Genomic DNA, 24772 nt, shown 5'->3' with positions numbered 1-24772 from the left:
AAAAGGGGCCTAAGTCACTTTTTTCGGCACCGTTGTAACTTTGGACGGTCACTAAATAAACTGTCATAAGTTGAGGACAGCCTGTATTAAGAAAGGGCCTTTTCCTCCCCACGTTGCCCCTCCTCTCCTATGTCTCCCCCCCAATAAAAAGCCCCTCTGCCCCCTCAAATCCTCCCAACAATAAGCCCCATAGCCTGTGGGTGCATTAAAAATTCAGGCAAGTCGCTTGCAGCCAAGAAAACTACTTCGATGCATTAGCATGCTTGGAAGAGAAAAAGAGAGGGGGGGAGGGAGAGGAGGGAATTTGTGTTAGGGGGGAAGAATTGAGGGGTGGGAGAGACCATGCTGGCCAACTACGTCTCCTTCATTACCAGCTGACTGTCAGGGGTGATTAATTTACAAGCCCCTGACCCTTTTCTTTGCAACTTATGAATGTTGCAAGAGTGGAAATGGTGGGTCTCTCTCTCTCTCTCTCTCTCTCTCTCTCTCTCTCTCTCTCTCTCTCACTCACTCACTCACTCTCCCTCTCTGTCTCTTTCTGTGTCTCTCTGTCTGACTGACTATCTCTGTGTCACTGTCTCTGTCTCTCTCTCTCTCTGTGTGTGTGTGTCTCTGTCTGTCTGTCTCTGTCTCTGTTTCTCTCTCTCTGTCTCTCTCTCTCTGTCTCTCTCTGCGTCTCTCTGTGTGTCTCTGTCTGCCTCTGTCTCTCTCTCTGTCTCTGTCTGTGTGTCTCTCTGTCTTTCTCTCTCCTTCTCTGTCTGTCTCTGTTCCTCTGTGTCTGTCTCTCTCTGTGTGTCTGTCTCTGTTTCTCTCTGTCTCTGTCTCTCTCTGTGTCACTGTCTCTCTGTCTCTGTCTCTGTGTCTCTGTCTCTCTCGGCATCTCTCTGTGTATCTCTTTCTGTGTGTCTCTCTCTGTCTCTGTCTCTCTGTCTCTGTCTCTGACTCTCTCTCTCTCTCTCTTGTGTCTGTGTGTGAAGTCCTGGAATCAAGAGGGGGAAATTTGGCTTCTGTTTGAGAATGAACCATTTTCTTCTCCAATCAAAGTCAGAAATGGAAGGCTCAGCATCTAATAGATCGCATTGCTTTGTCCCTAACCCTTATCATTACTGCCCTTGGACCCTCGATGGGAAGGGGAGGTCAAGGGGCTGCAGCTTTGAAAAAATAAAAAGAAAGAAAGAGAAGGAAGGAAGGGAATAAAGGGGGGGAGGGAGAGAGAAAGAAAAAAGAAAAAGAAAGGAAAAAAGAAAAAGAAAGAAAGAGAAGGAAGGAAGGAAGGGAATAAAGGGAGGGAGGGAGAGAGAGAGAGAGACAGAAAGAAAAAAAGAAAAAGAAAGGAAAAAAGAAATAGAAAGAAAGAGAAGGAAGGAAGGAAGAGAGGTAGGGAGAGAGAAAGAAAAAAGAACAAGAAGGGAAGGGAAGGAAGGAAGAGAGGAAGGGATAGAGACAGAGAGACAGAAAGAAAAAAGAAAAAGAAAAAATGGAAAAAAAGAAATAGAAAGAAAGAGGAAGGAAGGAAGGAAAAAATAAACTATTGAATAATAAATAAGAACAAAGATGAATAAAGAAAAGCAATAAAGCAGTCACACGGGGTGAGAAATGAGCTTTTTTCAGAGGGCCGTCCAGCAACTGGTAGCCAGTGTGAAGGAAAACGACCGCAACAAGCAACTAACACAACCCTCAGTTCCCACAGAATAACCAAAAAAAACCCCCAACCCTCCCATGATGGCCAACGTGCCATGGCCTATAAGAGTCATTGTGCAATGTCTGCCAGATCGCTTCCCTTTTGAACGGCCCAACAATACAAGAACACACAAACTTCATGGCTCACAAAACAACAACACCCCAACCTCCCCCAGAGCCTTTGTGAAAGAAATCCGATTCCTGCCAAAAACGGCACATCTGCTGGTGCCGATAAAGGCTTCCACATGTGGCTGTCAGAAGAAAGAAGTCAGAGCGATTCCCCACCTTTGCAGACCGCTGGAAGACGCTGCCATCTGACCCGGCCAAGGGCACTGAGCAGGGATCGTGCCCCCCCAAAAAAACGCCACTTCTGAGAAGGGGTGTTACTTGGGGTCTGCAATTTCTGCTCTGGGAGGGGCTATCCATGGCCCCCCTCCTGCCTCTGCCCACCCCAGCCCCGGGCAGTTTGCCGGCAAAGTGGGGCTGTTGCCCACCTCGGCCGTCTGGCCCAAAAAGGCCGCCCGACTTTGGACCAACCTGGTCAGAAAGACAAGCCCCCCCAAAGTCTTCCAGGTCGGACTTGGACCCTCCGTCTCGGTCGTCGATGACCAAGTCGATGGGCATCTTCCCCTTCAGGCAGGTGATGTAACGGTGGCAGAAGTTGTCGCAGAGGTCATGAACCTGGAAGGGGAAGGGGAAGGGAATGGAAGTAGAGAAGAGAGGAGAGGAAAGGAGAAAAGAAGAGAAGAGAAGGAAAAAGAGAAGGAAAGGGGGAAGGAAAGGAAAGGAAGAAGTAAATAAGAAAGGACAAAAGGAAGAAGGGAGGGGGGAAGGAATATTGAATATAGGAAGGAGGGAGGGATGGAAGGGAGGGAGGAAGGAAATAGGAAGGAGAGGAGAGGAAACGAACGGAAAGGAAGGGGGAAGGAAAAGGCGAAGGGAAGTAGGGAAGAGAGGAGAGGAGACAAGAGGAAAGGAGAAGAGAAGGAAAAAGAGAAGGAAAAGAGAAGGGAAGGGGGAAAGAAAGGAAAGGAAGAAGTAAATAAGAAAGGAGAAAAGGAAGAAGGGAGGAAAGGAATATTGAATATAGGAAGGAAGGATGGATGGAAGGGGGAAGGAAAGAGGAAGGAGAGGAAACGAAAAGAAAGGAAGGGGAAGGGAGAAGGAGAAGGAGAAGGGGAGGGGTCAGTGATGGGAAGGGAAGAAGATAAAAAGAAGAGAAACAAAAAGAGAAGGGAAGGGGAAAGGAAAGGAAAAGAGAAAGAAAGGGAGAAGAAGGAAAGGAAAGGAAGAAGGGAAGGGGAACAGAAGAAGATAAGAGTCTTTCCAGAACTGACCCGGATATAAGTTGCAGAAACAAATATAGAAATGATAGAACTTCTCCTTAAAGTCTTCTTAAAGCAGTGACTGCAACCTTGACAATTTCAAGAACAGTGGAGGTCAACTCCCAGAATTCCCCAGCTTCTAAAATGGTTGAAAAACGCTGCCTTAAAGCCTCAGCAGTATAAAGTCTTAAGTTAAAGTCTATCTCTTGAGCAAAGCACAGAAGCATTGGGGGGGGGGCAGCCTTCTCCTGGGTACCCCCAGAGTTTAGCACCAGACCTCTGGATCAACCCCTCTGCTTTCAAAGTCTATTTTTAAGCCTTCTCTCTCCGTTGCTTCCATAGGAAGAGACCCTCACAATTGGAGCCAGCTGCTGTTGGGAGCGAGAAAAAGGGAAATATTTGCATTTGTTGTTGTTGTTGTTGTTGTTGCCGGAGGAGAATTTGGTTTTTGTTTTGTTTCAAATTCCATCATGGCAGCTAAAAAGGTTTCCTCACCTCCCTAGATAAAATTCTGAATTTTTCTGCTTCACTGTTCCAAGAGACAGCTCAAAAACATACATTTTTTTTCCCCAGGACAAAGTGGTGATTACAATTTTACAGAAACATGGAAAAATGTATGATGTTGTAGCCCGCCAGTGGAGCTGGCAACAGATTCGGACAGTGAGGAGGTTGGGGAGGACCATGGGCCAGTCCTGGAGTCTGGGGAAGGCTCTGATGAGGGCTCTGTGTCAGAGGCAGAGATGGGGCCAGAGCCGTCTGACAGTTATCAGCTGCCTTCGGAGTCAGACATCAGTGAGGCAGATGAACAGCTGGAGCCTCTTTCTCTTGTCTGGCAACTCTGCGCATGCACACACTGGGAATAGGCTCCAGCTGTTCTTCTGCCTCACTGATGTCTGACTCCGAAGGCAGCTGATAACTGGCATATGGCTCTTTCCCCATCTCTGCCTCTGACACAGAGCCCTCATCCGAGCCTTCCCCAGACTCCAGGACTGGCCCTTGTTCCTCCCCAACCTCCTCACTGTCCGAATCTGCTGCCAGCTCTGCTGGCCACTGGTGGGCCACAACAGGGACACGAACCAAACTTCAGAAGAAACTCCCTTACCTTCTCCAACTCCAAGAGATGAAATCTCAGCACCTGAATAGCCTGGATCATCTACAATTACAAAAAGGAGAAGGGGAAAAGTGTGGATTGTGGCTCACCGCGTAAACGTATGTTTGTTTATTCCAGCGCACTTCACAGGACATCATGGCTCAGTTGGAATGCGCAGGGTCCAAGCCATGCAACAGTTCAGCTGGGTCTTAAGGTTTTAACCCGGGGAAATTCACAACGTTCAACGAGAACCATCACGGACCAATTAAAATGTCAAGAGCCGTGATGGCAAAGCTATGGCACGCGTGCTGGAAGTGGCATGCAGCGCCATCTCTCCGGGCACACGAGCCGTTGCACGTTGCTCTTCCATTTTCTGGTGCGCCAGCCAGCTGGTCTTGACGCATGCATGTGCACTGGCCACCTGCTCTTCCAGTTTCTGGCACGCATGTGCGCGCAAAGACCAGCTGGCTGTGTGCAAACGCGCATGCTGGAAAATGGAAGAGCAGCTGCCTGGTGCGCGCATGCATGCCGGGCAGCTGCTCTTCTGGTTTTCAGCAGGCACGCACAAGCTCCCATTTCAGCATTCGGTGCCGAAACGTTTCGCCAACACTGGTCTAAAGAGACAGACGTGATCCCTGCATCTCACAAGCACAGAGAAGGAAATGGGTAGTTGATCTCAAAGGTAGGTTAGAAGAACAGAAGAACAGAGTTGGAAGGGACCTTGGAGGTCTTCTAGTCCAACCCCCTGCTCAAGCAGGACACTCTCTACCAGTTCAGACAAATATCCAATCTCCTCTTAGAAACCTCCAGTGCTGGAGCACTCACAACTTCTGGAGGCAAGTCGTTCCACTGGTGAATTATTCTCACTGCCACGAAATTTCTCCTTAATTCCAGGTTGCTAATCTCCTTGATTAGTTTCCACCCATTGCTTCTTGTCCTGCTTTCAGGGGCTTTCGAGAGTAGGTTGACCCCCCTCTTCTTTGGGCAGCCCCTCAAATATTGGAAGACTGCTATCACGTCACCCCTAGTCCTTCTCTTTAATTGGTCATTTTAAGCTTCTCTAGGCAAACAGGAATCCTGGATCCAGATGTTTTGGAAACTCTTCTAGGTAGTGATTCTCCGCCTTGACAAATGTGAAGATGGGTGGACTTCAACTCCCAGAATTCCCCAGCCCAGATGGATGGATGGATAGATGGATTTATAAAGAGGAGGGACCGATTCACCCGGACAGAGAAATGAAAAGGGGGATCATTACGAGGGAAAAGAGAAATAAAGAGAGAACAAAAACAAAGTTGGACGAAGAATAACACTTCGCGAGGGGGTGGGGGAATCACTTCTTTGTTTTTTGTTTTAAAAAGCAAACAAGTAGCATCCTTACCAAATTATCCAGTTCAGGATTGGAAGAAAATAAAGGTTTTTCTGTCCTAACCTAAAAAAAAAAGAGAGAGAGAGACATGGGGAAGGCAGGAGCAGGGACGGAGAAAGAGAAGAAAAGAGAAGGAGAGTTAGTAAGGGGAAAACACCACAGAGGGAAATCTAAGCCGTGCATTGTTGGAAAGAAAGAAAAAAAGGGGGGGAAACCCGAAATAAAATCTGTTTCTCTCATTTCCTAGGATAATAATAATAACAACAACAACAACCCACAAAACAAATGGCGAACGAAGTGACATTTTCCCTCCTTGCAGAATTCCAGCTGGGGGAAAAAATCTGTGCATTTTACTTTCCGAAGTTGTCTTTTTCTCCACTGCCTTTGCTAAACTTCCTCCAAGTTTGCTCACGCACGCACACACACACACACACACACATCCTCTTCGAGTCAGTTTTCTCTCCATCTGATCAAATCCCTGCGGTGGGGAATCTTATCCATCCAGGGATTCTTGGATGCTTCCGACCGAAGGGAGGGTATCAACCCCCCCAAAAGCATCTCTTGTCCAGTTTTTCTTAACTTGGACGACTTTAAGGTGGGTGGACTTCAACTCTCAGAATTCCCCAGCCGGATGGGGAATTCTGGGAATTGAAATCCATCCATCTTAAAGTTGTCCAAATTGAGAAACACACTGGCCTCTAACAGGAGGTCTCTAAGCTTTCCAGCTCCGTGAACTGGTGGGGGTAGGGGTGGGAAGAGAGGATGGAGCCATGCGCATGGTGGGTGAGCATACACACACACACACACACACAAACACACACAGCTCCGTTTGCATGAGCTGGTGCACCTGTCCCTTGTGCAAATGGAGCTGCGGGCCTTTTTACCTGTCACTTCCGTGGCCCAGTTCTGAATGGGCCCCGGCCCCGTAGTGGGCTGCATCCATGGTTTGGGGACCCCTAATCTATAAGGTTTATTTCTATATTTTTTTTAATTTTTTAAAAAAGCACCCAAGGAGGCCAAGAGGCTAAATCTCCGTCTTTGAATTGGCTTTGTCTGTAAAAAAATAAAAAAATAAAAACCGAGTCCGGTCAATTGCAAAAAAGAAAGAAAGCCAGATTCTCCCTCAAGGACAAAACCGTTTGTAAAACAGGAGCTTCAAATCCTCTTTTTTCTTTTTAAAGGACTTGGGAGAATTGAAAAGCAACGGGGGGCCCCGTTTAGCCTTCCAACCCACACCCACGCCCAAGCAAGGATGCTGCGTTTCCATCGCTCACTTTTTTTTGCGTAGGGCATTTTTAAAGCATCTTGTGACACTACATTTAAACTTAGGTTTCAAATCCTCGCAGGGAAGGATTTAGTTGTTTCCCCCCACTTTTTCAGAAAGCTCTCGATCCTCTTTCCCCCCTCCCCTTAAACCCCATTTTCCAATCTAAAGAACATAAGGGTAAAATTATCATTATTCCATCTTCTAACCTACGAATGCCCTTTGCCTTGTTCCAGGCACAGAAACTGATTTTTTTTTTTTTGCTAAAGCCAAACTCAGCCTGGGTAAGTGAGGGAGAATTCGGCTTTGAAACGTTTGATGGATGGATCGGGGTTAGCAAGCCAATGAATCATCCTAAATGTGGATTTTTAATCAAACACTGTCTCAGGTCAATGGGTGCCTTCAGTATTTCACTCAGGAAGGGGGAGCAGAATTTCATTCTTTTGGCCTGAATATCAAGCCGAGAGGGGAAGTATGGGTACGATTATTTTCTTCCTTTCCATACAAGACCTCAAGACGTCAAGGTCAAACCACATATATAATTTAGGTTTGAATGATGGTTTCTCAGCTAGAACTAACACAGGGGCTTCTGAACTGATGTGAGACGAGAAAATACCTATATTCTCACATCAAGGAGGTGGGTGGGAAGCCATTTTCTCTCTTCCCCCAAACTGTCCCTAGCACTCCTACTTAGCCAGAGCTGAGATTCCTTCTCTCTTATCACCACTTTGATTTTCCTCTTCTGCAGAAAGGACATGCTCAAGAATGCCTTGTCTTTAAAGGCAAAGGTTCACCTCACGCATATGTGCTATTCGTTCCCGACTCTAGGGGGCAGAGCTCATCTCCGTTTCAAAGCCGAAGAGCCAGCGCTGTCCGAAGACGTCTCCGTGGTCATGTAGCCAGCATGACTCAACACCAAAGGCGCACGGAACGCTGTTCCCTTCTCACCAAAGGTGGTCCCTCTTTTTCTACTTGCAGTTATTTAGGTGCTTTCGAACTCCTAGGTTGGCAGAAGCTGGGACAAGTCACGGGAGCTCACACCGTTACGCGGCACTAGGGATTGGAAACGCATGCGCCGTGCACCCACGAGAGAACCGGCAGTAGTAACTGCAAGAACTCACCCTTGCTGCAGTCACATGATCAAAATTCGGACACTTGGCCACAGACTTATATTTATGGCGGTTGCAGAGTCCTGGAGTCATGTGATCAACTTGGGTGAGCTTCTGATTGGCAACGTCGATGGGGAAGCCTGCTTCACTTAACAACCCTGTTCCTCACTTAACAACGGCAGTGATTCACTTTTTTGGGGGGGTGGGGGGGCAATGAATGAAGGAGTATATTTTGATTCTTCGAAGTGAGTCACTTAACGGCGACAAGCAAGGTCATAAAAAGGGGGACAACCCCGCTTAACAAATGTCTCACTGAGCAACAGAAATTTTGCACTGAGCAGTGGTTGTAACTGGAGGACTACCCATATTGGGTATTTTCATGTAATAAATGAAGGTTGGTTGGTAACTTGCATTTTTTGACTGCAGCCCCTCCCAATCTCCCACCAAGGAACCTGACAAATTGAGGTCTCCAGCAATGGCCACGTCATAATTTTTATGATCGGAATCAAGATGGGAAAGAAAAACGCTTCCTGATTTCAGCGAAATTTTCCTGAATCCACAGATTGAAGTGGATGGGAGGTGTGAGAAGGCGACCACTGACCCTCTATCTCCATGGGGTTGGGGGCAATCTATCCCTGCCTCCTGGTGGGATAAGCTTCCCATAGCTTTTTGCTGCCAATGTTTGACACTGTTCAACAAATGGAGTGTCCATATATTGAAAAGGTTAATATTTGGTTAATGAGGACTTTCTAATAATTGCTGTTTTAAGGAGATGGATGATCTACCTGTCATTACTCTCTCTCTGTTTACCTGTATCTACCTACCTACCTACCTACCTATCTACCTATCTATGTATCATCTCTATATATTTATCATCTCTACATCTATCTATCATCTCTATATCTATCTATCATCTCTATAGCTATCTATCATCTATCTATCTCTATATGTATTTATCTCTATTATCTATCTATCTCTATCATCTATCATCTCTATATCTATCATTCTATCTGTTTATCTATCATCTCTATATCTATCTATCATTCTATGTATTTGTCTGTCTGTCTGTCTATCATCTATCTATCTATCTATCTATCTATCTATCTATCTATCTATCATCTATCTATCTAATCTTTTATTCCATCTATCATCTCTATATATCTTCTACCTTTCTATCATTCTCCCTCTCCCTCTCATCCTATCTATCTATTTATCTATCATCGCATCTGAATTCCTTATCTTCTGAAATACATTACAGCTCACCACTTCTTTGTACCACAGATCTTTATCCAAATATGAAATGTGTCTTTCGGATTTTATTCCAAGACTTTCAATTTAATGCAGGCTTATAAAGAGTCCATCACGTGGTCACCTGCCATGAGTTTAGAACTCTTCCAATGAAGAGCTGTTTTTAAAAAAAGCCAAGTGGGCCACAAATAATTTACAGCTCACCAGTGGGCTAAGAAATATTCTTTGAGGCTATTAAAGTAGGAAATGTATTTATAGGTATATTTTATTATTATCTTTTACTGCCAAGACCCATTCATCTCCCTCTCTCTCTCTGTGATGCCATCCCTTCTCCAGAAACCAACCTGTTTGGCGAAGACAGTGATGTCCTCGTTGAAGGAATCCGATGAGCAGACATCTCCTCCCGGGTAAGAACCAGACGTGTCGCGGGGAGAGCAGGTGGCCAGCTCACATTTCTCAAAGACCAGGGCCAGCAGAGGGAACAAGGGGTGCCTAAGAAGAGGAAGAGGAAGAAGAAGATGAAGGAGCAGTGTTGGGTGAACCAGCTGCAAGAGTTGAAACCTTGGTTCATCCTAGCTCTTGGTGGGAAGAAACTCAAATCTTTACCCACAGAAGAAAATATTGGTAGCTCAGGGTTGTGAGTGCTCTCTGAGTTTGGGGGTTTTCTTCCAGACATTTCATGACCCTACTTGGGAACATCAGCAGTGCTACTGGGAGTGGAGTTGGAAGAGGAGGAGGAGGAGGGAGAAGAAGAAGAGGAGGAGGAGGGGGGGAGAAAAAGAAGAGGAGGAGAAGGAGGAGGGAGGAGAAGAAGAGGAGGAGGAGGGAGGAGAAGAAGAAGAGGAGGAGGGAGGAGAAGAAGAGGAGGAGGAGGGTGGAGAAGAAGAAGAGGAGGAGGAGGAGGGGGGAGAAAAAGAAGAGGAGGAGAAGGAGGAGGGAGGAGAAGAAGAGGAGGAGGGTGGAGAAGAAGAAGAGGAGGAGGGAGGAGAAGAAGAGGAGGAGGAGGAGGGGGGAGAAAAAGAAGAGGAGGAGAAGGAGGAGGGAGGAGAAGAAGAGGAGGAGGAGGGTGGAGAAGAAGAAGAGGAGGAGGGAGGAGAAGAAGAGGAGGAGGAGGGAGGAGAAGAAGAGGAGGAGGAGGAGGAGTTCTGTGGGATCCTTAGTTTCCTCTCAGCTCAGTTGTTTTCTTGCAAGTGTTTCTTGACCCAACCAAGTAACATCATCAGTGCTAGAAGGGAGTGAGGTTCATAAACAGAAAGGAACCCCCCCCTTCCTTCGAGCATTGATGATGTTCCCTAGTTGGGTCACAAAACATCTGCAAAGAAACCATCAGGCTCAGAGAGCACCAATATCTCCCACAAAGAAATCTTGAATTTTTCAAGACTTTTTTCATGAGAAGGGAACATATTTTGCAATCCAGGAAACAGAAGGACACTAAAGTCCCAACTTTTGCCATCTCCACAGGCCTCCTACGGCTGCCATTGAAAGGAAGTCCCCCCCCCCATAATTCAGTAAGACTTCAAAGCCCCCCCCCTCTGCCTGCTTCTCTTAAAAACCTCTCTTCTCCCCCCCCCCCATTTCAAAAAGGTAGGCTCCAGGAATTAAACCGGACGCTATAGGCCAAAGGTCTTCAAACTTGGGAACTTTAAGACTTGTGGACTTCAACTCCCAGAATTCTCCAGCCAGCTGGCTGGAAATTTTGAGTAGTTCGGAGAACCGGCAAATGCCACCTCTGGCTGGCCCCACCCCCCTCTCTTCTCTGCCTCCCGAGTCCCAGAATGGGGATTTTGCAGTATCCTTCCCCTGCCACGCCCACCAAGCCACGCCCACAGAACCAGTAGTAAAAAATATTTGAATCTCACTACTGCTGCAGAACTTCCACCTACACATCAGAGCAAGGCTTCCTGCCCCCCAAAAGAAACATAATGGGGCGGGGAACAAAATCATAGAATCCTAAAACTGAAGGGACCTTAGAGGTCTTCTAGTCCAGCCCGTTGCCCAAAACAGCAAACGTTATGGGACAAAGGGTTGACTAATCTTTTCTTGAAATCCTCCAGCAATGGGAGCACTCACACCTCCAGGAGGCAAGCTGTTCCATTGCTTAATCATTCTTACGGTCAGGAAATTCCTCCTTATTTCCCCCAAAAAACAAAAACTTATTTTAGCCTTTCCCTTGCAACCTTTTTTTTTTTTAAAAAAAAAAATACCATTCATTCTTCCATTTCTCTCTACATCGGAAACGAGGCAAGGATCTGTAACTTTGCAAGAAAAGAATGAATGCTGAATTTTTTTTTCCCCCAGGAAAAGATTCCAAGAAACTTTTGGGTCTGCCTAGGGTTAAAGTTATTTTAAAGGCTGGGCTTGCTGGCGGGGGGGGGGGGGGGGGGGGCACGCCGGCTTTCTCCTTGCCCTGATTTATGTTGTGGTGGGTGTCCAACCCGTAAAGTCCACCCCTCCATTCCTTTCCTCCTTCCCCCCCCCCTCTTCTTTTCCAGCTGAATTTGGATGGACAGCTAAAGGAGAGGCAGCATGTTCCCAACGAGACATTATACAAGTTCACGCACCACATGTTACACAAATATTTGCAACAGAGGCCCGGCACGGAGTAACCGTTAAGTGAGTGGCTCTATAGAACATTTTGATTTCGTAGGAGAAACAAAACAAGGATGTGTGTGTGTGTGTATGTCTGTCTCTCTATGTGTGTGTCTGTGTGTGTGTATTAATCTTGCAATGATCCAACAATTTACGGGGAGGAAAATGGCAAATCAAAGCCACAGCTTGCTACTGCAGTCTCTAAGATGCAAGTGGAAGATGGAAAGAAATCTGTCAATCTTCTTTAGGGTCTTTCAGTCTCAAGGGCCACTTGAAAACGGTTTTGAAGCTCTTTAAAGCTGTCAATAAAAAAAGGGGTGGGAAATGTCCCTTTAAGTAATCAACTTGTCTCTTTTGCTGTTTTCTTAGACTGCCTTTTAGGATGGGCAGTTTTGATTTCGGCACCCAATTTTCTCAGTTGCAGGAATTGGGGATGTCTAGCCTAGGACCAGGGTTGGGGTGAGAGCAGGATTCCAGTATTTTGAGGGGCTGCCACAAAGAAGAGGGAGTCAAGTTATTCTCCAAAGCCTCAGAAGGCAGGACAAGAAGCAACGGATGGAAACTTATGAAGGAGAGAAGCAACCTGGAATTAAGGAGGAATTTCCTGACAGCGAGAATAATTCATCAGTGGAACGACTTGCCACCCAGAAGTTGTGGGTACAATACAATACAATACAATAGTAGAGTTGGAAGGGACCTTGGAGGCCTTCTAGTCCAACCCCCTGCCTAGGCAGGAAACCCTATACCATTCCAGACAAATGGCTACCCAACATCTTCTTAAAGACTTCCAGTGTTGGGGCATTCACAACTTCTGGAGGCAACTTCTGTTCCACTGATTAATTGTTCTGACTGTCAGGAAGTTTCTCCTCAGTTCTAAGTTGCTTCTCTCCTTGATTAGTTTCCACCCATTAGTACTCCAACACTGGAGTCCCAAAGGTTCTTTTTCAAAAGACAACTGGACTTTGTCCCCACCTTGGGGGACAACCATTACCTGGACGACTGAAAATCTCCATGGACATTCAGCACTGGAGGTTTTTAAGAAGTGATTGTCTGAAATGATAGAAGTGTTTCCTGCCTGAGCAGCGGGTTGGACTAAAAGACCTCCAGCGTCCCTTCCAGCTTTCTTTGTTCTAGTCTCAGTTCCTAACCCTACAGAAAGGAAGTGATCGGAAAGGGAAGCTGAGCTCCCTTCTGCAACTCCAGAATTCAATTTTCTACATCGTCCACCTTTTAAGCTTTTTTTTTTTTAAAAAGAACTTGTAATTAGAAAGCCATAATATGCAGATCCAGCAGCGCAAATATTTACCATGCGTGAGCAGAGAAAAAGAAATGCCAACAGTGCAGGCATCTAAGAGTGCCAACTCAAGAATAATCGGGTTGAGAAACTAGGACAGGGGTCAACCCTAACCCTCATCCATCTGCCTGCCTACCTACAGTACCTACCTACCTACCTACCTACCTATCCTCTATCTATCTATCTATCTATCTATCTATCTATCTATCTATCTATCTATCTATCTATCTATCATCTATCTATCTATCTATCATCTATCTATCTATCTATCTATCTATCTATCTATCTATCATCTATCTATCTATCTATCTATCTATCTATCATCTATCTATCTATCTATCTATCTATCTATCTATCTATCTATCTATCTATCTATCTATCTGCCTGCCTGCCTGCCTGCCTGCCTGCCTGCCTGCCTACCTACAGTACCTACCTACCTACCTATCCTCTATCTATCTATTCTATTCTGTTCTATTCTATTCTCTATTTTCTATTCTATTCTCTATTCTATTCTATTTTATTCTATATATTCTCTATTCTGTTCTATTCTTCGTTATTTCAGAATTGCCAAAGGCTGCATTTGGGCAAAACCGTGGAAAAAAGCCACAACAGCAGTAATTAATACCAACCGAGAAGTGGAGCCTCCAGATCTGGTAGCAGACTATCTGGGCAATTTCCCAGCTTCTCTTTGTGGGCTTGCAACATTGCCTGGCCAGAATGAAAACACGCCGATTGGATGGACTCAGGACACCCCATTTAAGTGATTCCCCAAGCCTTTTATGCTTCATTCCCTCTGCCACAAAATGAAAAACTCTCTGAGTTTCCTTATTGGGCTTTAAATCTTATCGCAGGGTGATAAATGGAATTCTTTTACTCATATATTCAATAAGAAGGAAACTGTGTCCGACTCCTTGCAGGGATGACCTTGGAGAAGCTGAGATTCAGATCTGTTCTTTGGTCTGACAAAAGTCTGCACAAACACACACAAACACAACACACACATACACACACAAAGGCTTCACTCCTGCCACAGTGATTTAACATTTCCAAATTCACCCTCCTCCCCCCCCTTGAAAGTTTCCACCTCAAACAATACAGGAAGAAATCAAATTGTTGTTTGTGGAACCATCTAAATGCAAAAACTCGGAATGATAAATCACATTAATTAAACGAAGGAGGGAGGGGGAAAAGTAACCCCTCGGCTGAGCAGGGAGCAAGTAGTTTATCATCCCCTCCCCTTACTTCTGTCTTAGAAATTCCTACCAGTTGGGGCGGATGGATTAAGGAGCATCGACCGAATTTTGCTTCCCCTGTGAAGCAACCCAGTCTATCGCATGGGAGGTTCAGGGGGGGGGCAATGGCTCTCCCCCTCCTGATCTTCTGTGGTGTGAGGTAGATTGCCCCTGAAATGGGAAGCTCCATCAAGCCCTAATTGTGCTGCTCTTTCAATCTGTTGCCCAAAGTCGCTTATCCTCCTGTATAGGCTGCTAAAGCCTGACTAAAGGCATGTTGTATTTATCTATTGTCTGTCTCTCTCTCTCTCTCTCTCTCTTTCTCTGTGTGTGTGTCTATCTATCATCCATCTATCTGCCTGCCTGCCTACCTGCCTCTCTCTCTCTCTCTCTCTCTGTATCATCTATCTGCCTGTCTGCCTGTTTCTCTCTCACTATCTGTGTCTATCATCCATCTATCTGTCTGTCTGTCTCTCTCTCTTTCTCTCTGACTGTCTGCCTGTCTCACTCTCTCTCTATCTGTGTCTATCATCCACCATCCATCCTTCTTTCTATCGATCTGATCTATCTATCTATCTATCTATCTATCTATCTATCTATCTATCATCTATCTATCATCTATCTATCTATCTATCTATCATCTATCTATCTATCTATCTATCTATCTATCTATCTATCTATCTATCTATCTATCTATCTATCATCTATCTATCTATCTATCTATCTATCTATCATCTATCTATCATCTATCTATCATCTATCTATCTATCTATCTATCTATCTATCTATCTATCATCTATCCATCTATCTATCATCATCTATCTATCTATGTCTCTCATCCATCTGCCTGCCTACCTACAGTACCTACCTACCTACCTACCTACCTACCTATCATCTATCTATCTATCTATCTATCTATCTATCATCTATCTATCTATCTATCTATCTATGTCTCTCATCCATCTATCTATCTATCTATTAAATTTATTTGCCACACATTCAGTTTGAAGCAACTCTGGGTGGAAAATGAATACTATGTCCAGATGATACTACATCCAGATCCTCGTTCCTTCTGAAACATTACTCCAGTTGTACAAATTAGACCTTTGCAAGGATTTGGCCCTAGAGGCAGCTATGCTGGCTGGGGAATTCTGGGAATTGAAGTCCACCCAACTTCAAGCTGCCAAGGTTGAGAAACACTGCTTCTAAATGGTCAATTAACGGGTGGGGCTGTATTTCCCCCACTAAGGATAAAACTGGCCCAGCTCTCACCATGCCCTGGGCAAGGCATCCACACACCAACTGGAGGGTGTCAAGAGAAGGAAATACCACTGGGCTTCACTAGAAAAGGTGCTGGTACTTGATTCCCCCACCCCCGGACATGAGATCCACCCACCCAAGGCAAGCAGGCCATCTTAAGAAGGGGATTCTAGGCAAAAAAGATACTCAGGAGGAAGAAAGAGAGAGAGAAAAATCCATTTCTGAGCAAGGGATAAATCTCTAAATCTTTGGGGTAGTGGATTCTTGGATCTTCCTCCAACCCGAAAAGAAGTCAGATCCCCCACTAGCAAAATTTCTTAGCAACAAGGTGAGAAAAGATCCTTCCGATTTCCCAGCTTCAGTAGAAGATTCTTCAATTAGTTAAGCGACCTAAGTTGGAAGAATCTTCCGAAAGTTAAGGCTAAAAAAAAGATCCCAGAGGAAAGGAGATCCGGTAGAAGTGGATCCCCCAACCGAAAGAAGAGGATCGGAGGTCGAGGTCGGGGAGAGCAATTCGGCCTAGCTAAAAACCAAGGATCTGGCGTTTGGGAAGACGAGCTTAAAAGCAGGAATGGATCTGCTGCTTTCCCGACTGAAGGGTGGATCGAGTCGGTCGCGGAAAGCAAAACGCGAGCCGCCCTCGTTCCTGGGCAAATAAGGCGGCCGGTCAGATCTCTCTTGGAGAGGGAGAGAGAGAGAGAGAGAGAGAGAGAGAGAGAGAGAGAGAGAGAGAGGGAGGGAGGGAGGGAGGGAGGGAGGGAGGGAGGGAGGGAGGGAGGGAGAGAGAGAGAGAGAGAGAGAGAGAGAGAGAGAGAGAGAGAGAGAGAGGAGAGAGAGAGAGAGAGAGAGAGAGAGAGAGAGAGAGAGAAGAGACCAGGAGGGAAATCCGCCTTCGATCTACTGGAAGAGTTAATCCAGCGGTCCAGCCGAATCGAACCTGTCCTTGGATTTCATTTGGCCAAGCCGAGCTATTCGGTCTTTCTTGACTCCTTGAGACCAGACACGATTTTTTGGGGGGAAGGGGATTCTTCATAAACACTCCCCTCCCCAGCCCTGGGCGCCTTCAACTCCCTGGACACCCGTGTTTTAAGGCCGCTTTGCGGGAAGAGGGGTTCCGACGTGCGTCGCGAGTTAGCAGGTCGCCGCCATCTGTTTCTTTCGGGAGGAGAAGTGGGAAGGAAGGTCTGGTCCGGACGGCCCAAAAGGGGGAGGGAAGGAGGAGGGAAGAGACCCCCTTCGCGCTGCCAAGAGGACCCCCCCCCCCCGCCACCGTCAGCCAAACTCACCCGTAAATTTCGTCCTTCTCCCTCTTCAAGGCGTCGTTGGAGCCCAGTCCCGGAGGCATCCCCGGCCGGTGGTTAACCCCCGCCGATCCATAGGGGCCTCCCTGGTTCAAAGCGTGGTGTTGCAGACCCCTGCCCGAGTGAGGGTCTCCGAAGGCCGGCAGAGAGACCCCTCCGTCCATTCCGGCGTAATGTACCAAGTCATCGTACTATGTGGCAGACGCAGATCGGGGAGGGGGGGGGATAAGAGAGAGAAAGAAAGAAAAGAAAAAGAAGGGGAAAAAAAGAAAGTTTCAGACTCCCGATTTAAGCAGAGCAGCCCCCTTTTCCTCGCCCACCCCCCATCATCCCCCGCCCTACAACTAGGAAATTGCTGGCCCCGATCCAGGCTGACCTAACTAAGACATTTTCGCTCAAACAGAAACTGGTGGGGGCTTTCAAAGCAGGCATCTCCGTAGGGTTGTTGTTCCCAAGATGGGGTGAAGTATTTGGGGAGGGGGCAGAAGGGGACAGAGGCGAGAGGAATGGCGCCAAACCAGTCCTTATTCCTCCAAGGCGCTTTTTCCAAAGGCAAATTCCAAAGAGAAATGTGTTTTCTTTTCCCCTGGAGGAGGAGGAGGAGGAAGAAGAAGAAGAAGAAGAAGAAGAAGAAGAAGAAGAAGAAGAAGAAGAAGAAGAAGAAGAAGAAGAAGAAGAAGAAGAAGAAGAAGAAGAGGCCTCTTCATCACGAGTAGCGAAGCGTTTCCCAAGGAATGCATATGTGTGTGTGTGTGTTGTATTTGTACTGATAAATAAATAAAGGGAGACTAGTATAGATCTATTTCGAGCTAATTAGCTCTCATCAGCTAGCCATACCCTTACTGGGATTTGAACCTGGGCTGTATTATGCCTTATATATATATATAAATAGTCCAGTTGTCTTTGGAAAAAGCACCTTTGAGGCAACCAACGCTGTCCTGGATGGCTGAGAATCTGCACGGGCATTCAAGCCCTTCCCTCAAAACACACACACACAACACACGCCAAAAACTGGGCCCCTTCTCCCCTGAACGCGGCCTCGTATCCTTCATATTCCCTCGCCCGTCCCGAATACCCCTTAAAACGCGGCTGGTGGCGGGTTGTGTTTGCGCCTGTGGGCTCAGGTAGCCGGCTCACTCTTTAAAGAACAAACCCACAAGCAAACCCCAAACTTCCGCCCACCCCACCCCCACCCCGGTTTTTGACCAGGGTTCTTGCCCACCTTTTGCGCCTTTCGCCACTTAAGTCAATTTCACGCGGCGGGTGGGGGGAGGGCTGGTTGAGTTCAAGCACCACTTCGGACCCCTCTCATCCCCCCCCCCCCGTCACCCACCGCAGCGCAACCGGGCCTTGCGCCTTCGATTTTGGGGGACTCCCCAAAACACATACACACACACACACACACGCAATTCAGAGAGATGCTTTTTAAAAAAAAACTATCTCAACTCCAAACTCAACGAGACAATCTGTTTGCACCACGCAGGTCTGCCGGGGAAAATCCACGCCGTTCAGTTTGCAGTTTTTCAACTGAAATCCTCCACCTCACCCTACCCACAAATGTGGCACACACACACACACACAAACCTCGCTTTGACTAAATGCACATCTCCACACGTAAAAAAATGCATTATTCTCACTGAATTACGTCTCCCAGGTTGGCTCCTAGAACGGAAGCAGTAGCGCCTAGGTGGCTGTTTGAGAAACTTTCTTTCTTTCTTTCTTTCTTTCTTTCTTTCTTTCCTTCCTTCCTTCCTTCCTTCTTTCTTTCTTTTTCTCCCTTCCTTCTCTCCCTTTCCTTCTTTTCTTCCTTCTCTCCCTTTCCATCTCTCCTTTTCTCCCTTTCCTTCCTTCCTTCCTTTTTTAAAAATAGAGACACTTTTTTTCCTTGAAAGAAACAAAACTTTTGAGACAGAATTCAGATCTGCGTAGATGCTCCTCCACTCCTGCTTACATCTTATTCTTTGTATATTTATTTATTAATGGGATTTTGTCACAGAAAATGTACCCTCTATATTTCCGCCTCTGCAATTGGGCATTGAAAAAGAAGAATAAAAACCAAACCTGATCTTTTTCATGTTCAATCAATTTTTCCCAATTTTTTTCAGTCTGACCTAGCCCACTTTTTTGCTAATTGCTGTCCCCAAATGAAATCAACATGCACTAATTTTCCTTCCTCCCTTCCTCCCTCTCTTCCTTTTCTGTCTTCATACAATTCACACAACCCTTTTATGGTGCTGAGTCTTCCTTCCTTCCTTCCTTCCTTCCTTTCTCCCTTCCTCCTTTTTCTTTCTTTCTTTTTCTTTCTTTCTTTTTCTTTCTTTCTGTCTTTCTCCCCCTCCCTCTTTTCTTTTCTTTCTTTCTTTCTTTCTTTCTTTCTTTCTTTCTTTCTTTCTTTCTTTCTTTCTTTCTTTCTTTCTTTCTTTCTTTCTTTCTAGAAGGTCACCGTCTTTATAAATGAGTTTAAATCCTGCATTGCACTTTAAACTTTACAATCATTTTTTAAAGAAAAAAGCAAAACGGAGAAAAACTTCCCCTCCCTCTGTGTGTGTGTGAGGGGGGGGAGAAGTGCGGGGGTTTCTTCCAGCCTGCCAAACAGCTATTCTTATTTAAATCATCTCTTGCAGCTCAGCTACGAGCCAAGAGGAGCCGATCCGTTTAACCTTTCCCTCCCTCTCTTTTCTTCCCTTTCACTCAGTCCCGCAAAGACTCCGCTGACTTTTCAGAATACATTTAAAAAGAAAAAGAAAATACTCCGAGGGGAAGAGTTTTGGAAGCCTGAATACATACATACACAGGCGAACAAACATTATATGTTCACAAAAAGACATTAAAGGGAAATCATAATTCAGACCGTGCTTTGGAAAGTATTGATCCTACTGATTTTGGGATTAATAAATTGTAACTGACTTGGATGTTTCCCTTCCCTGCTTTCCTTTAAAAAGAAAAAACCAGAAGCAATTGATTTCTAGATCTTGGAAAGTTAGACGGAAAAGAACTGGATATAATAATAAATACTGTTGCAGACAGTTTTGGAGAGAGAAGGAAAGAAAGAGAGAGGGGAGATAGAAAGAAGGAAGGAAGGAAGAGTGAGAGAAAGAAAGGAAGGAAGGAAGAGAAGAAAGAAAGAGATAGGAGAAACAGAAGGAAGGAAGGAAGGAAGGAAGGAAGGAAGTAGGAGAAAGAGAAGGAAGAAAGAAAGAAAGAAAAAAGAAGGATAGGAGAAAGAAAAAGCAGAAAGAAAGAAAGAAAGAAAGAAAGAAAGAAAGAAAGAAAGAAAGAAAGAAAGAAAGAAAGAAAGAAAATGTAAGCTACATTTTGTTTGAATGAAATAGTCATTAAATACCAAGGAAATAATAATACCCTCAATACTTAGCAGAAAATACCGGGTCTCTCCCCCCCCCCCCCCCTCTGCTGTCTGGAATTATACCTGCCCCCAAATACAACTCTACACGTAAATCTATATTATAAATATAGTTGAGATTCCAGACCTGGGGATATCAGCACCCCACCCTCTCTCTCCCCCAGTTTGAAAGAAACAGTGGCTGGAGAGATTTAGGCTCCCAGGGTATAGACCTGAATTTCTTGCAAGCCCAAACTGCAGAGACATTAACTCCTGACTCTTTCCTGCTGCTCCCCGGAGGGGATCAGGAGAGGGAGGGGGTGGGAAAAACTTTCCAAAGGCGCCCCAAAGGGTTCCCCAACCTCTCCCCGCCGAACGAAGCTTTCAAATGAGCAGCCGGACTTCAAAGGGGCCAGGGGGGCCGCAGAGAAAGTCAAGCTCTTTCTCCTCCTCCTCCTCCTTGGCTTTTTCAATTCTTCTTCCCCTTCTGCATTTCTCTTCTTGGGCAGAGTTTGCTATGGAGACCAACCCCAGCGCGGCACTCAGTCGGTATTTGGGGTTTTTGGAGGGGTTTTCTTTCTTCTCTTCCACCCTCCGCTCCGCCAGCCTCCCCCCCCCCAACGCTTTTTGCGGGGGGGGAAGCTCTCGACTCACAAAATTAAATGCAGGGGGAAGAGAAGTTGGGGCCTCCAGTTTGCTCGGGAAGTGACAAGGGCTGCGTTCATTTGAAAGAGAGAAATGACTTTTTAAAAGAAAAAAGAAAAAAATGTCTCTCTGTCTGTCTGTCTGTCTCTGTCTCTATCTATCTATCTATCTATCTATCTATCTATCTATCTATCTATCTATCTATCTATGTATGTATGTATCTCTCTGTCTGTACATCTGTTTCTCTGTATATCTATAATCTCTACCTACCTACCTACCTACCTACCTATCTATCTATCACCTACGGTATCTATTTATCATCTATTTACCTATCCTTCTCTCCCTCTCTCTGTAGCTATCTATATCTCTTTATCTTTCTGTCTGTTCGTCTGTCTATACATGTATATCTATCTGTATGTCTCTCTCTTTCTCTCACTCTCCATCATCTATTTATCTACCTATCCTTTTTCTTTCTTTCTTTCTTTCTTTCTTTCTTTCTTTCTTTCTTTCTTTCTTTCTATCTATCTATCTATCTATCTATCTATCTATCTATCTATCCCTATCTATCCCTATCCATCCATCCATCCATCCTCTCTCTCTCTTTCTCTCTCTCTCTCCATCTCTCTCTCTCTCTTTCTATCCCTATCTATCCATCCATTCATTCATCCTCTCTCTATTTATCTTTTTCTCTCTCTCTACATATCCTTCTCTCTCTCTCTCTCTCTCTCTCTCTCTCTCTCTCTCTCTCATCTATCTATCTATCTATCTATCTATCTATCTATCTATCTATCTATCTATCATCTATCTATCTATCATCTATCTATCATCTTCTAGTTATCCCTCCTCTTTCTCCCTTCCTTCCACCACTACAGTCCCAAATTTGTTCCGAGACTTCCCAGTCCACCAACCAGGGTGTCCCAACAAACAAACCAGCAAAGCAATTGAGGAAGTAAGAAGTTGGGCGTAAAACTACAACAAAACACCAGCGATTTACACAAACGGAGCGCGAATCTCAGAGAAAGCCATTTAAGCGCATCTTAAAGTTTTTCAAGATCCTACCTAACCTTTCACACACCACACACACACCACTCTCTATCCCTACCCCCCCCCCCAAAAAAACCCTCCAATCCGGAAGATCTAACTTTAAAATTATAGCCCGACCTTTCACTCAGGGCCTGTTTATTAGATTATTATTATTTTAAATATTCCTTTTTAAAAAAACCAGTCTGCTGAAAAGTCGGGGAAGCGGCTGGGAGGCTCCCGACTTACCCTTTGGGCCATGAGACGCTCCCGAGTTTTTTCTCCAGCGTTTCTCGTCCTCCTGGCGTCTCCCCCCCGGAGAAGCGGGGTTCGGGGGGAGCCAGGAAAGGCGTCACTTCTCTCCCCCAAACCGAAGCTTCATCTCGACCCCTTGCTGCCGCCCCATCAAATCCAATGCCGCCGGGAGGGAAGAAGAGCTGGGAGCCGGAAAGTCTTTGGCCAAGAGTTTTGCTTTGGGATCGAGTCTCTCTCTCTCTCTCTCTCCACCCCGCAGGGAAGGGAGCGATCTAACGGATCGCTCTACTAAAGAAAGCAGAATTAAAAAGACGAAGAAAACCGCGCCATCCTCTTTCCGAAGTCCTGTCGGGATGTAGGTTTTATTTTTCACCCTCCCTCTTTAAGTGCGTTTAAGGAAATCTTGGCTTGGTCCGAGGTCTGCGTGGAAGTGGGGGGCTGCCGGGGCAAAGGGCAGAAGATCGAGGGGCCGAGGTGGGGAGAGATCCCCTCGCTTTCTCCCAAGTAGATCTGGGCTTCTGCCGTTTGCCACCGCGGCTGCCCATCCAGGACTGAGAAATGTCAGCCTCCAATGATTGATGAGCTCCTCCTCGGGGTGGTTTCTGCGTGTGTCTACACACACACGCACGCACGCACAAACACACACACGGGTGGTAATTGGAAAAGGGGACGGGGGTTAAGGAAAACAGCCCCCTCCCCCCAAAAAGAGAGAGGCGAAAAAGGCGCTTTTCCACGCTCCTTTCTAATCTTCCCGCCCTTCTCTTCGCGTTCTCGGCTTCAAAAAATGGACCTCAACTCCCAACCGGGCGCCCTGCCTCCCCTCCCCTCCTCCTCCCCCCGCCCGCCCCCGCCCGCCCCCGCCCGGCGCGTCGCTCTTTCTCCCTTTCCCTTTTTCAACGCGCCTCCGGTCCTATCCGGGCAAAAGATGCAAAGGCGGAGAAATGGGGAGGGAGCGTTGGTGGGAGTGTTGATAGAGGGAGAAAGCTAGAGAAGGTGCCGGAGGGAGGAAGGAAGGAAGGAAGGGAGGGAGGGAGGGAGGGAGGGAGAAAAAGGAAGGAACGAAGGGGAGAAGGAAGGAAGAAAATGAAAGAAGGAAGGGGAGAAGAAACGAAGGAAGGAACGGAGGGGAGAAGAAAGGAAGGAAATGAAGGAAGGAAAGGGAGAAAGAAAGAAGGAAGGAAGGGGAGAAGGAAGGAGAGAAGGAAGGAAATGAAGGGAGGAAAGGAAAGAAGGAAGGTAGGTCTGGGGTTTAGGGGTGGCTCAGAGGTTCCCTAAAAACCCTCCCCCTACCCAAACTCACCACCGGAATCAGCGGAGCCCGGGGGGGGGGGAGGTGGGCAGAGAAAGAAAGAGAAACACACACACACACACACACACACACACACACACACTAGCCGGGGGTTGCCACTTCCCCCCCCCCCAGCACTCCTCCCCTTAAAGCAGCAGTGGATCTATTTGGGGCGGGGGGGATGAATGGTTGGGGCAAAGAAAGAGGAGGAAATGAACGAGCAAGTTGCCCCCCCCAACCCTCCCCGTGACTTGAGACTTTGGCTTGGGGGGGGGGGCTGGTAGGAGGAAGATGTGGGGGAGGATCAAAGGGGCGGCTTGCCTTCCTCTCCCCCCCCCTCAAGGCCGCCGCTGCTTGCTCTCCTTTTCCCTCCCCTCGACGCCCCCCACCCACCCCAGCCCCCCCCCCTCGCCCCTCCCGCGTCGCCTGGCTGGAAGGAGGAGAGGCCGGCGGAGAAAGATGCGCGTTTTCTCTCCCCGCAGCTCCGAAGACATCCGGAAGTCGAAGGGCCTTTCGCTTTTAACTCGTTCTCTTCCCGGCTCGCGGCTCCGTCGGGAAGCGGCCCAGACCCCCCCCTGGCTCGGGTTTGCCGCCAGGAGAAGGGGCGGCCTCGGATGAACACCCCCCAGGCCCTCCCCCCTCCCTCCTCCTCCTCTTCTCCATCCAGGCACCTGTTTGGGATGGGAGGTTAGGACCGGCTCAGAGGCGTCCCTTCCCCAACACGCTCAAGGCACCTGATGGAGTTCCCCAGCTGGGTCATGAAACGCCTGCCAGAAAATCGCCGAGCTCAGACGTAGGACCCCCACAGCCTCCTTCTCCTCCTCTTCCTCCTCCTCCTCATCTTCTTTTTCTCCTTCATTCCACAACCCGCACTCCCTTCTAGCGCTGATGATGTTCCCTAGTTGGGTCATGAAATGCTTGTAAGAAAACAACCAAACTCCAAGGACCCTCCAGTCTTCTTCTTCCTCCTCCTCCTCCTCCTCCTCCTTGTAAACCCCACTCCCTCTAGCATTTATTATGTTACCTAGCTGGGTAATGAAATGTCTGCAAGAAAACAACCCGGGACCCTATAGTCTTCTTCTTCTTCTTTCCCCCTCCTCCTCTTCCTCCTCCTCCTCCTCCCTGCAAACCTCCCTGCCTTCTAGCACTGATGCTGTTGCCCAACTGGGTAAGGAGATGTCTGCAAGAAAAACAACCAAGTTCCCAGGACCCTATAGTCTTCCTCCTCCTCCTCCTCCTCCTCCTCCTCCTCCTCCTCCTCCTCCTCCTCCTCCTCCTCCTCCTCTTCCTCCTCCTCCCATAAACCCCAAACCCTTCTAGCACTGATGACGTCACCAAGCTTGGGGAGCCCCGAGGCTGAACCATATTTCAACCCTACCAATATACTTTTCTATCAATGCTCAAGGTAGCTTAAGAAAAGGAGGAAGGGAGAGATGGGGACAGACAGAGGAGGGGTCATCTCAACA

The 24772-nt window shown here is 46.9% G+C and overlaps 1 protein-coding gene across 4 annotated transcripts in view; it reads right to left on the bottom strand.

Moving 5' to 3' along the window:
- Window positions 1-23339, bottom strand: part of MEIS3 (Meis homeobox 3) — a 37891-nt gene extending 14552 nt beyond the window's left edge. Inside the window, exons 1-6 of one of the 4 annotated variants that reach the window (XM_081961600.1) lie at window positions 22013-23339; window positions 16744-16949; window positions 9427-9574; window positions 5474-5524; window positions 4108-4158; window positions 2218-2361 (exon numbers count right to left, since the gene is read on the bottom strand). In XM_081961600.1, coding sequence (XP_081817726.1) covers window positions 2218-2361; window positions 4108-4158; window positions 5474-5524; window positions 9427-9574; window positions 16744-16949; window positions 22013-22024 — 612 coding nt within the window. In that variant the 5' untranslated portion in view covers window positions 22025-23339. The remainder of the gene's footprint in view (window positions 1-2217; window positions 2362-4107; window positions 4159-5473; window positions 5525-9426; window positions 9575-16743; window positions 16950-22012) is intronic. The other 3 variants (XM_081961599.1, XM_081961601.1, XM_081961602.1) reach the window with 3 other exon arrangements.
- Window positions 23340-24772: the final 1433 nt, after the last annotated feature.

This window comes from Natrix helvetica (assembly GCF_964273705.1).
Source record: "Natrix helvetica genome assembly, chromosome: 9".
NCBI classification, from domain to species: domain Eukaryota; kingdom Metazoa; phylum Chordata; class Lepidosauria; order Squamata; family Natricidae; genus Natrix; species Natrix helvetica.
The sequence above is the reverse complement of the archived record's forward strand: the minus strand, read 5'-3'. Positions and strand labels throughout refer to the sequence as shown.